Raw genomic sequence first — 13,372 nt, forward strand, 5'->3', positions numbered from 1 at the left:
TAATAAGAACTTAAGGAACTGTTAATAAATAGGAATATATATATATATATATCTTGTTTTTAATCATTCCCAGTTCAGTTGTGTAAAGTAAATATGATGTTTCGTTGATATGTAATAATTGAACATTCTTTGTTGATACTGAAGATCTGACGCTCCAGTTTAAACTGAAGTTTTATGGCAGTAGAAGTTACGATCAGTAGGATAGTTTTAGAAACTAAGAGAAAAGAGCTTAATCATGGAAATAATCAATATTTGTTTTATAATAAAGGTACAATATAATAATATAATGTAAGGAACTTACATAAAAATGACAGCTAAATTAATCCACTATATTTGCTTACGTAACTGTCTCACCATTTCTGTGTCCTCGATTCTTCCACAGGCGACTTTTCACAGTCTTCGATGAATTTAATTTGGAACTAAAATGTTTGAATTATCAATCCAACGTAGTAAGCGTCATACCATAATTTCTTTTAAAATAAAGTGTTGTGATTAGTGTTATAGTGAAATTTTGAGTCTGAGGTCCTTCAAGTTCAGGAATTGTCATTGAAAAACACGTGAAAAGGTATTGCATATGCCTAGCGTGGTGGTATTTAATATACATTGAAAAATACTATGCGAAAAATGCTCACAAATGTTATGTGCGATCACAATCACAGAATTTTGTAATGGCGTTTTGGAGATTGCTGACTGGAAATATATAGAGTAACTGGTGCTTATTTTTAAAAGCAGTACACTTATATGGTAATAACACGACACACAAGCTAAAAAGAAACGAAACACGTATGAAATTCAATATTGATATAAGTTGAATGCAGTTGGAAGAAAAATACATGAACACTCTGCCGAAGTATGTATTTAATCTGCTTTTGTTCTTTCTTGAAGAAAGAAGGTGCAAACACAGTAACACATAGAGGGAATATTGTGCAACGTGCAGTCCAAAATGATATTCCCGCGATGACATTTCGTTTGTCAACAATTTTCAAACGAATTAATCAATTGGAGTACAGTCAGTGGCGGCTCATGAGGAAAGTTACATCGGTAGAAATTAAGTGCTGTCGCTTAAAACTAAGGAAAGATAACTTAGCTGATGTACAAATTCTTTCATTCAAGAATCAATATATTACGTAAGTTTTTTTCTCTTAATTCGAAGCTATAAAACTTTCATTTTTACCGACGTGACTTCCCTCCTGGAGCCGCCACTGAGTATAGCTTTCACACTCTTTAAATAATTCACAGATAACTGTACTGTAATCAATACTCGAAAGTTATTGGAAAAGAAATATCTATTTTCTATGGAACATCACTTTTGGACATGACTGCACAATAAGAAAATGTTAGCGGAGAATGCAAAAAGAGCTTGATATTTCCTGGACAGTGGTTTTCTCAACTTGCTTACGTGAATGTGGTCTACTTTTGGACTTATTAAGAGACTCTATCATGGCGAAATGAAAATACAGCTAATTTTACAGTAAATATCTTCAAATAGATAACAGATAATCGAAAAGTGGAACAAGAGCTCGCTAGATGCCGTTATCACGACTTACTTATCTGCTTTCGATTTCCAGCCATTTAGAAAATCGGCATTTATTTTCGCGTTTCTAAACAGCTGAAAACATAAAGCCACTAGGTGACTTGTGATAACGGTACCTCATGCAAAACAATATTTTCTAGGGCGCTCTTGTTCCACATATTTCGATTATTTTTTATCTATTAAAAGATATCATATAATTACTGTAAAATTAGCAATATTTTAATTTCACATTGATTAGGCCTCTTAAGTACATTTGTGATGTTTCTTTTTTTGGTTCTTATTTTGAGTTTGGAATCGTTAACAAAAATGTAATATTTTCAAATACGATAGTGATATATGTAAACCGTAATTTAAAACCAAGTAAAAAGTTATCGCTTATTTTAATACATGTCTTTATTCCGTCATATACTGAAATAAGATTTAAAAAAAATACACATTAGGTTTTGTTATTTCAATCCCTAGATTACAAAAGCATTTTTAAAATATAGGGACAATTTTCACTCCGTTCAATTGAAGCACTGATGACTTTCATTTATTTATAACACAGAAAGAAAGAGGACATTTATTTTAAAAATAAAAAATAAAAAAAAAGTTTATAAAATTTATGAGTAGTTTAGACTTAATTGTGAATATATGTAATAAAAATACAGGTTCAAGAAAAGAAGCAGTATTTTTCACTAGATGAATATATATATACAAGCAATATACATATTTGTTTAACTGTTCCAAATATTACTCAGTAAAACATTATTTTGTGTTTTATATAATATTTTATTTTTTATGTTTGTATTTAACGAAGAAAGTATATATTAGTTTTGTCAATTTCTAATAGATATTTCTAATAGATAAACTACTGCATCAAATCTTGAACTATATTGAATAGTTGAGATGATCATTTTTTTAAAGAATATATTTTAAGGTTATTGGGAAAGTGAAATCTTTAATTTCAGTATATCGCCAAATTAATTTTTTTTTTTTTTTTTTTAAGTTTTAATGATGAAATTCTGACATTGTATTACTCTTCTTTTGGGAACTAGTGTCTCGTTAATTTATTTTTGTTTTTTTCTGCGATGTAGGAACTCTGCTCGTGTCCTTGTGCTGTACACGGTAGTGCCATGACCATTTAATACTTTGAGCACCGTCACCGTTAAGATTTCATAAGAGTGTCCGATTATAGGCATCGTTGAACGTTTTATTATTTATTTATTTATGGTCATAACTCCGATTGTTGTGGCATTTTGATAGAAGTCGTTTATTTTCACAGCTAGATATTTCTTTAATATACTTTCGTTTTGCCCTCGCATATAAAGGTATGTAGGCATATTCATAAATATTAATAAATACAGTAAGTTGCAGATGTAATAAAACTGTGTTTACTTTTATATATATATATAGGGTGCTACAAAAATGTGTCACATTTTTTTAGAAACAGATTCCTCATGTTAAAATAATAAAAAAAAGTTAATATGGACCTGTGCTCAAAAGTTATAGGGTTTCGGAGTTATAGTGTGCCGAAAACGTGAAACATGCGAACGTTAAAAATTCATAGTTCCATTACTATGGGACCTATCGTAGTCGGGTCAAGACATTACTGAGGAAATGCTCCAGTAGTTGCACAGCAATTTTTAGAGATAGGTGGAGAGTGATCAAGTACTCCCAAACAACCTCTCTGAAAATAATTGTACAAGTACCAGAGATTCTGAAAGATAGATATTTGAATAGTTAACACACTAGTTCCTCAGTGATATCTTGACACGACTACAATCGTTCCTATAGTAGTGAAACTATGGATCTTTAACTTTATTTCTTCACGTTTTCGGTACTCTATAACTACAAAACTATATGCACTTCCGACCATAGGTCCATATGAACAATTTTTGTAACACCATATATATATATATATATCGAGAAACGAAACTTTCCTTTTTACGTTGTTCTAAAAAAAAAAAAAAATATTATAAACATGTTAAATAATATAGAAGCTTTTTAAAATTTAAATATATGGATTGAGATTGAATTTGCTTCTATAACATAAGCAGTCCTAAAGTTCTAACGTTTTTAAAATCAAGAACGTTCGGTACAGAAGAAAGGAATTTTGTTTAAAGTTGCGGTACAGCAAGTACTTTAAACAATCGCTGCAGAATACAAGAATTAAAATGGTATTAAAGATAAAATAGAAAGAGTAATAAAATGTCAAAATGTAAAATTAGTTTAAGAATATCAAAATTTGTAAAAATTTTAATTATTTTGTCTGCAATTTTCATAAAATTTTAGATTTTTCATATTTAATATTTGTCAAGAAAATCATTATTATATTCATATTGAGAAAATTTTGGGTTTTGGAGTTACTTAATGAGATTACCGCACTTTCCGATCATCTCATATAAAATGGCTCCATGGAATGCATAAACAAATACAAGTGAAACAGAAGACAATAACCCACGTGGTGCAATTTTCAGTGCTCAAAATCTGAAATCTGATAAAATAATTTTCTTCCTTTTATTTTCCTTTTTGTAAAGATATTTTGATTAAATAGACTTGAAAATGTTTCTTATTTAAACATATTATAGTCAAAATATGTTTAATTGAGAATGTTCGGTAAAAGTTATTTCTTGTATATGTCTAAAAAATTCAATTTTGAGACGAACATAAGTTTCCAATGTCAGGAACGCTTAAACGAACAAGATTTAAACATAAAAAATTAGGTTTCTTTCAATTAAAAAGGTTTCCGCTCTTATCACATAGAACTTAATGCAAAGAGTTATCAGATTGGATAAACATCTGCTTTCCCCCTTTTTCCTTCTACTTTATTTTTATTGCATTTACTTAATACTCTTTTTCAGCTGTAAGGTTGTGAGATACATCAACATACAGTTTAAGGAATTCAACATATGTAGAATTCAACATATGTTACCATCTGGATCAAACCATAAGTTTCATACTCTTACAGCTGATATAATAAATAAAAATATAACTATTTATTTTCTCATGATATATTTTATCAGCGTTTGACTCCTTCCCATTTCATTTGCATCTGCTATCTTTGTTTCATTCCAGCAGTTACATAAACACAATCACAAGCAGCCATATTTTTTTAAAAGTTATATTACATCTGAAGTCGGAGTGTTTTACTGTCTTGAATCCATACTTAAAGTAAAATATGTTTCATCTACTTGTTAAACTCACTATTTGTTAAATATGGTATATTGTTTGAATAGTAAGGATCTCGTAAATATGGCACTGTAATATTAAAAATGATAGATCTGTACATCGAGGAATAATAGTCTCTGAATTTCTGCCAAAAAATTAGAAGAATCTGAAATCCTCTGGTAAAATACATGGCACTATCAGATGTTAATTGATTTTGATTTAGTTCTGCCATTATATAGGAAATATTTCTTTTCTGATACTATATTTGTATCAATTGTAGAACTGATAAACTTATTACGACATAATTTTCTGTAGCATAGGTTTACTTAACTTCTTTTAACTTTTTCCAGTACAGATGATCCGGCTAAAAAGCAAATGAGCTTCGAAAGTTTGTTACATTTATGTCCGCTAGAACGCCCACTAACACATTTATAGGCGCTTAACAGAATCCATTATCTTAAAAGTCAGCTTTCAAACTCCTTTAGCCTAGACTGTGTTATATTTATGTCCGCTGTGGTGCTCACTAACACGTTTATAGACGCTTAACAGAATCCGGAATCCATTATCTTAAAGATCAGCTTTCAAACTCCTTTACCCCACACAGTGAACAGATGACCAATATTTGAAGTAAAAAATATATTTAAGTACATGGTCAGCTGTTTAAAAGAGTTGATGCAGAATCTGCTGTTTGTTTGGAATGAAACTTTTTTTTTTCCAGTACTGAAACCATGTACGAGGTGTGTACTTATAGTTTAGTGTGGAAACCCATGTGTACTTCCGACTCAGATGTGTTTCCATCGGGAAAGGATTAATCATAAAGGAGGTCAAGAAATTGAATTAATTACTTCTAACTGAATCATTTCAAAATGTATTAAACGGAGAAAATTAAGAGAGTAAATAGTAATAATAAAACTCTATTAATTCCATTTCTCTTCAATTATATTCAATGAGCTTTCTCATCTTGCCCATTTGTTAATTTGAAAGTTGAGAACGGCTTTCACTACTTTTAGTAGAATGCTACTATCTTTGTTTTAAAAACAAACGTTATTTTAGCGTTGAAAAAAAAATCTTGACACTTTGTAAATTTTTACTGTTCCCGCGCTTCAATGTTCTTCCGGACAAGCAGAAAACATTGTTGCCAGAGACTATGGGTTCCTGTAACTGGAGAAGTTTATAGGCTTTGATGTTAAGATTGTTTCTATATGAAGATAAACTTTTGATTTGGAAGTATTAAAAAAAAATCTCTGTATCTTGATGTATTATGGCAGTGTTTATTAGCTTCCCTGATCCATTGTTACTATCATAATATAATATCAAGATACAAAGACGACTACAATAATATAATTTTCAGGAATGGTCGAAAAAAGTGAATCAAAAGATTGCGATCTCGGCCAAAAATTTTAGGAATGATCCAAAAAATGTATCAAAAGCTTGCGAACTTGGCCAATAATTAGTTTTTGGATCAGGGGTCACAAAATTTTTGAATGGCCCCTAAATCTATTTTTTTTTAATGAAATAAGGACATTATACTGAGTTAAGTGATAGTTTGGACTTGGTTACACTGTATGTAGTTCTCCAGATAGAAGGCCTACAAGAAATGGATCTTTTGATCAAAAAATAAAATAAAATAAAATAAAATAAAAATAATAAATAAATAAATAAATTTTTACTGTTCCCTTTCTTTAATATTATTCTGGACAAGCAGAAAACACTGTTGTCAGGGACCATTGCTTCATATAAATTATGATGGTTAAGATTGTTTCCATATGAGGATGGAACCTATGATTTGGAAGTATAAAAAAAAAAAATATATTATACTCGTCGTTCTACCTTGAGGTACCATAATATAATATGAAGATACAAAGACGACGTTTGCAAGTATAAACTATAATAAAGAGTAGTTTATACTTGCAAATCACAAGTTTCACTCTCGTGTAAAAACTATCTTAATCATTACAGTCTGTAAACTTTCTCATTTACATGAACCATTAGTTTCTAGCAATCTGTATTGTTATCTGTTTATCGGGAAGAATATTAAAGTGCTGGCACAACAAATGTTACAAGGATTCAAGATAATTTTCTTCAATGATAATCAGTGATGTTATTCTAATTTTTAACAACCGGTTATATATATATATATATATATATATATATATATATATATATATATATATATATATATATAGATAGATAGATAGATAGATATGGATGGAATGTAGATAGATATAATCCTCTTGGGAAACAAATCATACAAGATAGACAAAAGCAAATTTTTTTTACTAGATACTACAACTGACAAGTAGAGACCTATACAGCATCCTAATACAAGGTAGTATTACGAAATTAGATAGTACTGTGAATATCTTGGAAATGAATTATCCAAGATAGATGATTGTCGAAAGGATTGGAAAGGCTTTAATCCAGCAGTGGATTGACAATTGTTGATAATGGCATATATGCGTTTCAAACCCTTACCACTACACTTGTGTGATCCCAATTCTCATTCTTGATATCTGAGCATTTGAGATTAAGAAAGAAACGTTATACCTTGTTCTGTGAGATCATACGTTTAGCTCTGTAGCTATAAGAATTTCTAAAGACAAATATATTTGAATTAAAATTTGCTATTCCTGGGTATGACTAGGTAAAATTTATTGTTATATCTGGGTATAACAAACGGTTCTGCGAACTCAAAATATTTTAACAATCAGTTCTAGCGAACCGACTAAATAGCACCACTGATGATAATAAAATATCTGTTTCTGAAACAAAAATAGGAGCGCCCCATTAAAAGAAGATGAAACCGGTCTCAATCTTCAAATCATTCACAGAGAAAAGTGAAAGAGCTCACTAAAATTTGGTTTCCTTTGACATTGAGAAGTGAATAATTCTTTTAATTCTTATAACGTGCTTTACACGGTAAATACGATATATAGAGGAACATCGTGGCCTCTACAAGAATACATTCGTCATGTGGATAGAATTTTACATATATAGTTCTACAATACTAACTAATAATATTGTTATGAACTATATTCAGCACTGAAAATTGGTACACGTGGTATGCATCAAGTGTGTTAGAAAAAATAGAGAATGTGCAAAAATATGTACAGTACAATAGATAAATGTTAAAAAACGTGTACAGCGACCAACATATGCCCAGTGCACACCTACAAGAAGAGGAGGTAGAAGATAGATGTTACAACAGCCAATCGTTACTGAAACACAAACGCATGCGCAAACAATGACATGCAGAGAATTGTGGTTCAAGACGTGCTATCACCTAGAATCGGGGTCTCGTCGTCCACTTGAAGCCTCAGCGCGCTTCCTCGTCGAGAAAACTTCACTGTGTGCCACTGGTTATCGTTCAGACCCTGACCAGCACTCATGTTCTGCAAAATGAAAAAGGTTTGTAAGTTAAAATAGAAAAATGGATTGTTTACTAAAATAAAATGTAATAGAAAAGTATAACTTTTATGCAAAAAGAAAGGTTGAGACGTCAACTAGAAAACGTGTCATCAGCAATTTTGTAAAGAAAGAATAATTTAAGTTAAATATTTTGCTTTCGTTTCATGATTATACCTTGCAAACTACAGGTGACTGACGAATAATGGTGAAAGAAGTGGGGAATACATATAATGGAAGGAATACATGGCCTCAAATCAAACATGGCTAATTTACATGGCCTCGAATTGAGCCAGGAACGCCTTACAGAGATAAACGTTCTACAACTGAATTATCTTGACTTACATAACACAAGAAGAAAATTAATAATATAATCTATCCAAGGATTGTGGCTACATGGGTTTAAATTAATTTTCAACATAAAGTCATTTTTACTGTTCCTCAAAACTGATAAACTAACATCGTATTACAAACAAATGCTAACACGCTTAGAAATTTTAATAATAATTTCACTTCAAATTCTGATTCTTAAAGATTTCTTGCACTTTTAAGCTTTCAGCTCTCCTCTGGAGCGTTGTTCAAGGAGGATAAAGCAGGAATAAAAGAAATAAACGTATCAAGAAAACATAAAGCAACGAACTCGCCGCAGAACAGCAGTGAAGATACAAATTGTCAATTGTTGCTACTTGTTGTTTGTCAAGTGATTTGTCTTGACCAGACTGTAGACTCAAGTAGACTTCACTACTTTTACTTGGTTAGGCTATTCCTTTATATTTATTTGATGCTTTTACTTCTTCTCTGTGAACAAGACTCTAAGGAAGAGCCGAAAGCTTGAAAGTGCAAGGAATTTTCAGGGGTTGGAGTTTGAAGCAAGTGAGATAACATAATATTATATTAGACATGTGCTCTCACTCTAATAATTTTATCTAAGTATTACGTAACGAACTATTTTGTTCATCAAGAAGCACTTCAGCAAATTTCAATTAAGCAGGAATATTCACAGTCAGAATACAAGAAAATAATTAAAGTATATCAGAAAACGCCAACAGTTGTATGTTTGTACTATATATATATATATATAAATAGATTATAATTCTGTATCTTTATCTGTGATAAACAAGCAAAATTGTAGTGCACAGAAACAATATATATTCATTCATTTATTTCGTCTTTTTAGTCATACATATTGCACGATTACGTGCGTATGAATAAGACTCGTCAAGGGTACAAATATATAAAATACGTAGTAATGACAAATACATACCTATCGAATTAAACTACTATGCTACATCTACGATATAAAAGCAGTACATAACAATATATATTTCCAAAACTATCAATAGACAATTGAATTAAACTACTATGCTACCCAAAACTATCAATAGACAAATTCACTTACATATCTAAAAATTCGTTTACAGAATAAAACAGTGCTGCAACAGATAAGTTTTCATTAACTTCTTGAACTCTCCTTTTTGTGCCGTCCTTCGAATATTCTGAGGAAGTTTATTGTACAATATAGTACCCATAAACCTTGGATTCCTTTCATATAACTTAGTGCAGTGCTGATTGCTGGGGATTTTATCCTTACGCCTGGTATCATATTTATGTGTTGATGGTGTATTAAATAAGTCAATGTTGTTTTTGACAAAGAGCAGCAGTCGAAATATGTAAAGAGAGGGTAACGACAAAATTTTAAATTCCTTAAATATTGGCCTACATGGGTCGTTTATTTTGGCCCCTGCTATAGTTCTTAAAAGCCTTTTTTGAATTACAAACAACATATTACTTTTTCGAGAATTTCCCCAGAAGATTATGCCATATGTAAGTAAAGACTGAAAGAGCCCGAAATATAAGTTACGAATCGTGTCTACTTGTAAAACATGTTTGATTGATTTTAATGCATAGAGCATTTTATTGAGTTGTTGGGCCAGTGAAAATATGTGAGTTTCCCAGGAGAGATTGTGATTTAGCCAGAGTCCCAAAAATTTGGTTGAGTTTGAGTACATGATTTTATGATTATTTAGCATTATATCAGTTTCTACGCACTGCTTATTTTGAATGTGATGGAAATTTAGAGCTGTGGATTTGTTTGTGTTTAATTTTAGTTTGTTTTGTGTTACAACCATCAACAAAAACTGAATTAACTAATGAAGTTGATGAATAATCACCAACAATTAAATTACGTTTTCTTTGAATAATCAGTTCAATTTATATTATCACAACTGACAATTCATGTCTATTCTGCTTGCACTTTTTTTCTACTATATCCTTTTTATATTTTTTTTCAAACTTATAACATGATAAGTCCTAGAGCCTTGCTACTCCGTGCAAAGACCGTTTCAGTTAATATAGTAGAAATGTCTATTGCTAACACAAACACACGCAAAATAATTCAATAAACTCTCCTCAAATTTAGAAGAAACAGAGAACCTCAAGAAATTTAATTATAAATTTCTTCAGAATAAATTATTTTGTCAAATTGATGTGTTCTGAAACAACTATTTGTGATAAATTGTAATAAAATAAACAGAAAAAGATTTTAATTCTTATGTTTTCTGTGGTTACATTAAATTTATAATTTTTATTAATAGTTTGTTTTCCTTCTATATATACATGTGCCTATGAATAGTATATACAAGTTTCTCTCTCACTAGAATGAAAAATACATTGTGTATTATTCTGTATTGAAGGGAAACTAAGTGACAACTGTTACAGTTTGGCACAGCTGTCACTTGCAGAAACTAGTGAAATGATGCATACAATCTAGCTAAAACGGTCAAATTCTTTTAATAAGAAATTTATAATTAACAGAATTCAACAAGAAAACACGAAGAGTATTTCACAATTTTACTGTATGCTGTCACACTTTGACAATGTTGTCAACAGTTACTCGCAGAAAGTAGTGAAATGATACATAGCATTGAGCTAGCATGATCGAAGTTCTCTAAAATTACGGTAAATTTATAACCAATAGTATAAAAGACTACTTTCTTTGAAATCTGAAACATAGGTAGAAACACGATCTGATCGATTTGCCTCTCAATGTCTCCGACTCTTGAATGAAAGAACTTTGTGACAATTGAGTTCTTGTTTCTAATACTTCAAATTAAAAAAATAAGACTAAAATCAAATCTTTAATACATAAATAATAAATCCTTACGTTTTACATCGCACGATTATGTCGGCTAGGCTAAAGGAGACAGTGATGATGAAAATTTAATACAGAGCGTTCAAAAAGTCTCTATACACCTGAATTGTCACATATTCAAAGCAACGAGAAAATTATTTTATTCAAAATTTATTATATTTTATGGCATAAAAGCACTATGTACGGGGCGTAGCATATACACACACATTTTCACAGCAAATGTTGGAAATGTCCCCCATGAGCCTCTAAATGTCCCCCACCCCTACGATTCAGGTGTATAGAGACTTTTTGAACGCTCTGTAGAATAGTGGAATGAATAAAGTGGAAGGAAACGGGAGAACCTCGAGAAAATCTATGCACACGGCGTTTGTCCACCACAAAGTTCTCTTGGCGCAAGCTCGGATCGAACCAGGGATCTCATGTACCAGAGGTGAACGCTCTACCACTAAGACATTGTGATCCCTACATAAATCACAATCAATTATTTTTTTAAGATAAAAAATTAAATATAATTATTGTTGGTAGCGGATTTTGATAGTGGCTAAAACAAGGAGCAACGAAGCGGTGGAAATCTAAATTTGACACGATACTATATCTTAAAACAGTTTTGTTTCCCTCTATCACATGATCAGCGACTTGTTTCCGCCTTCTGCAGTGGCAAAGTGGTGGGGAATAGGGGAGTCTGTTTTGATTGTCTATCAGTTTACGCGGAGTAGCCATAAATATCCCTTAAATTCTTTCATTCGCTCCCAATTTTTCAGATAATGTTGACTATCAATACATTATTGATCTAACACAATATTAAAAGTCCACATTCCTAACCAAAAATACCCTTTAAATACTCACATGGAATTAACTACGCGTTCTAATTAGCTATTCTAAGACGCTATGTCCGAAATTACGACTAGCTATTGGGATCACGATATATAAGCAAAAATGATAAGGTTGTAACGTGGCAGCATAAATAAGCACTACTGGAAACATAAGATAAAGTAGAAAGGAACACTTGATGTTGTTTATATTCACATTTTCAAAGATGTTTCGATTGAAGAAAATATATTTAACTCTGGATAAAGAGAAATGGCTAGAAATGGGCAATTACGAGTCCAAAATTGGCCAAACCATAGCCAATAGCTAAACTACATTTTTACTGGCTAATTAGCATGTAAAAATGACTGGATTTAGCCATAAAATAATTAAATAGACAACACTGCAGCTTGGTAATTTGCACTAGTTTGGTACTCCATCGTGTGGTGGCGCTAGCTTGTTCAAAAAAAACAGAAATACCATTTCTGCAGGAGAAAACTACGTGTATTGTGGCTTTGCAGAGTTAAAATATGTAACACTAGTATGACAGAAGTTCAGAACAATGCGCCACCAAGAACCAACAGAAAGAAGTATCTCCAAATGGATGAGTAAGTTCAAAGGAACTAAAGTTGGAGAATTGCTGTCAGGGCCGGCTCTACCATACGCGCAACACTTGCATTTGCATGGGGAGGCTTGTTTCGAGGATTTGCAGAATCTATCATAACTGTATTATTTAAAATAAGTATTTCTTGTTTGAAACAGACTTCATGATGATGGTAGTTAAATTTATTAAGCTGATCTTCTATTTGAATACTACATTCATAAATCATGTTTAGATCGCATTAGTTTAAGGTCACATAGACAGTAGTAAACAAATAGTTAAACAAATCCCAGCATGAATTGCTTGATTGTTGTCAAATACAAGAACTCAATTCTCGAACAGTAGGAACACCTGTTTTATTTGTAGTTAGTTATCACAGTTTTGATATAAAAACTAGTCTTGTCTTTGTCATAAACAAGTTCCTTATCATTGACGGTGGAAACAATTTTTTTTAAAGTTTTTAACATGTGTAGAAAGAAAATCAAGAAATAAAGATAAAAATCTAATTGCACTGTAATTGCGAACTAATATAGTGAGATTGAAGCTCGATATTGAATTCTATAAGAAGGATTATCATCTTTCTTTTTGCAGGTGTGTTTGCTTTAACTTTCACTAACATAATAGATCATTATTTAAAGGAGAAAAACAGACACAACGAGATTGTATTTGCAGTGTTTATGCCTTTCTGAGTGTGAGTGCACTTTTCCTTCCCTTCGTTGTACAT

The 13,372-nt window shown here is 31.2% G+C and overlaps 1 protein-coding gene across 5 annotated transcripts in view; it reads right to left on the reverse strand.

Annotated features, from left to right (window-relative positions):
* Nrx-1 (Neurexin 1) overlaps positions 1-13,372 on the reverse strand; it is a 962,813-nt gene that overhangs the window by 36,560 nt on the left and 912,881 nt on the right. For 3 of the 5 annotated variants that reach the window (XM_081730243.1, XM_081730244.1, XM_081730241.1), the window contains one exon: positions 7,962-8,076. In XM_081730243.1, the coding sequence (XP_081586369.1) occupies positions 7,962-8,076 (115 nt within the window). The remainder of the gene's footprint in view (positions 1-7,961; positions 8,077-13,372) is intronic. The other 2 variants (XM_081730246.1, XM_081730242.1) reach the window with 1 other exon arrangement.

The sequence above is a fragment of the Thermobia domestica genome, chromosome 11 (genome assembly GCF_964235325.1).
Source record: "Thermobia domestica chromosome 11, izTheDome1.hap1.1, whole genome shotgun sequence".
NCBI classification, from domain to species: Eukaryota; Metazoa; Arthropoda; class Insecta; order Zygentoma; family Lepismatidae; genus Thermobia; species Thermobia domestica.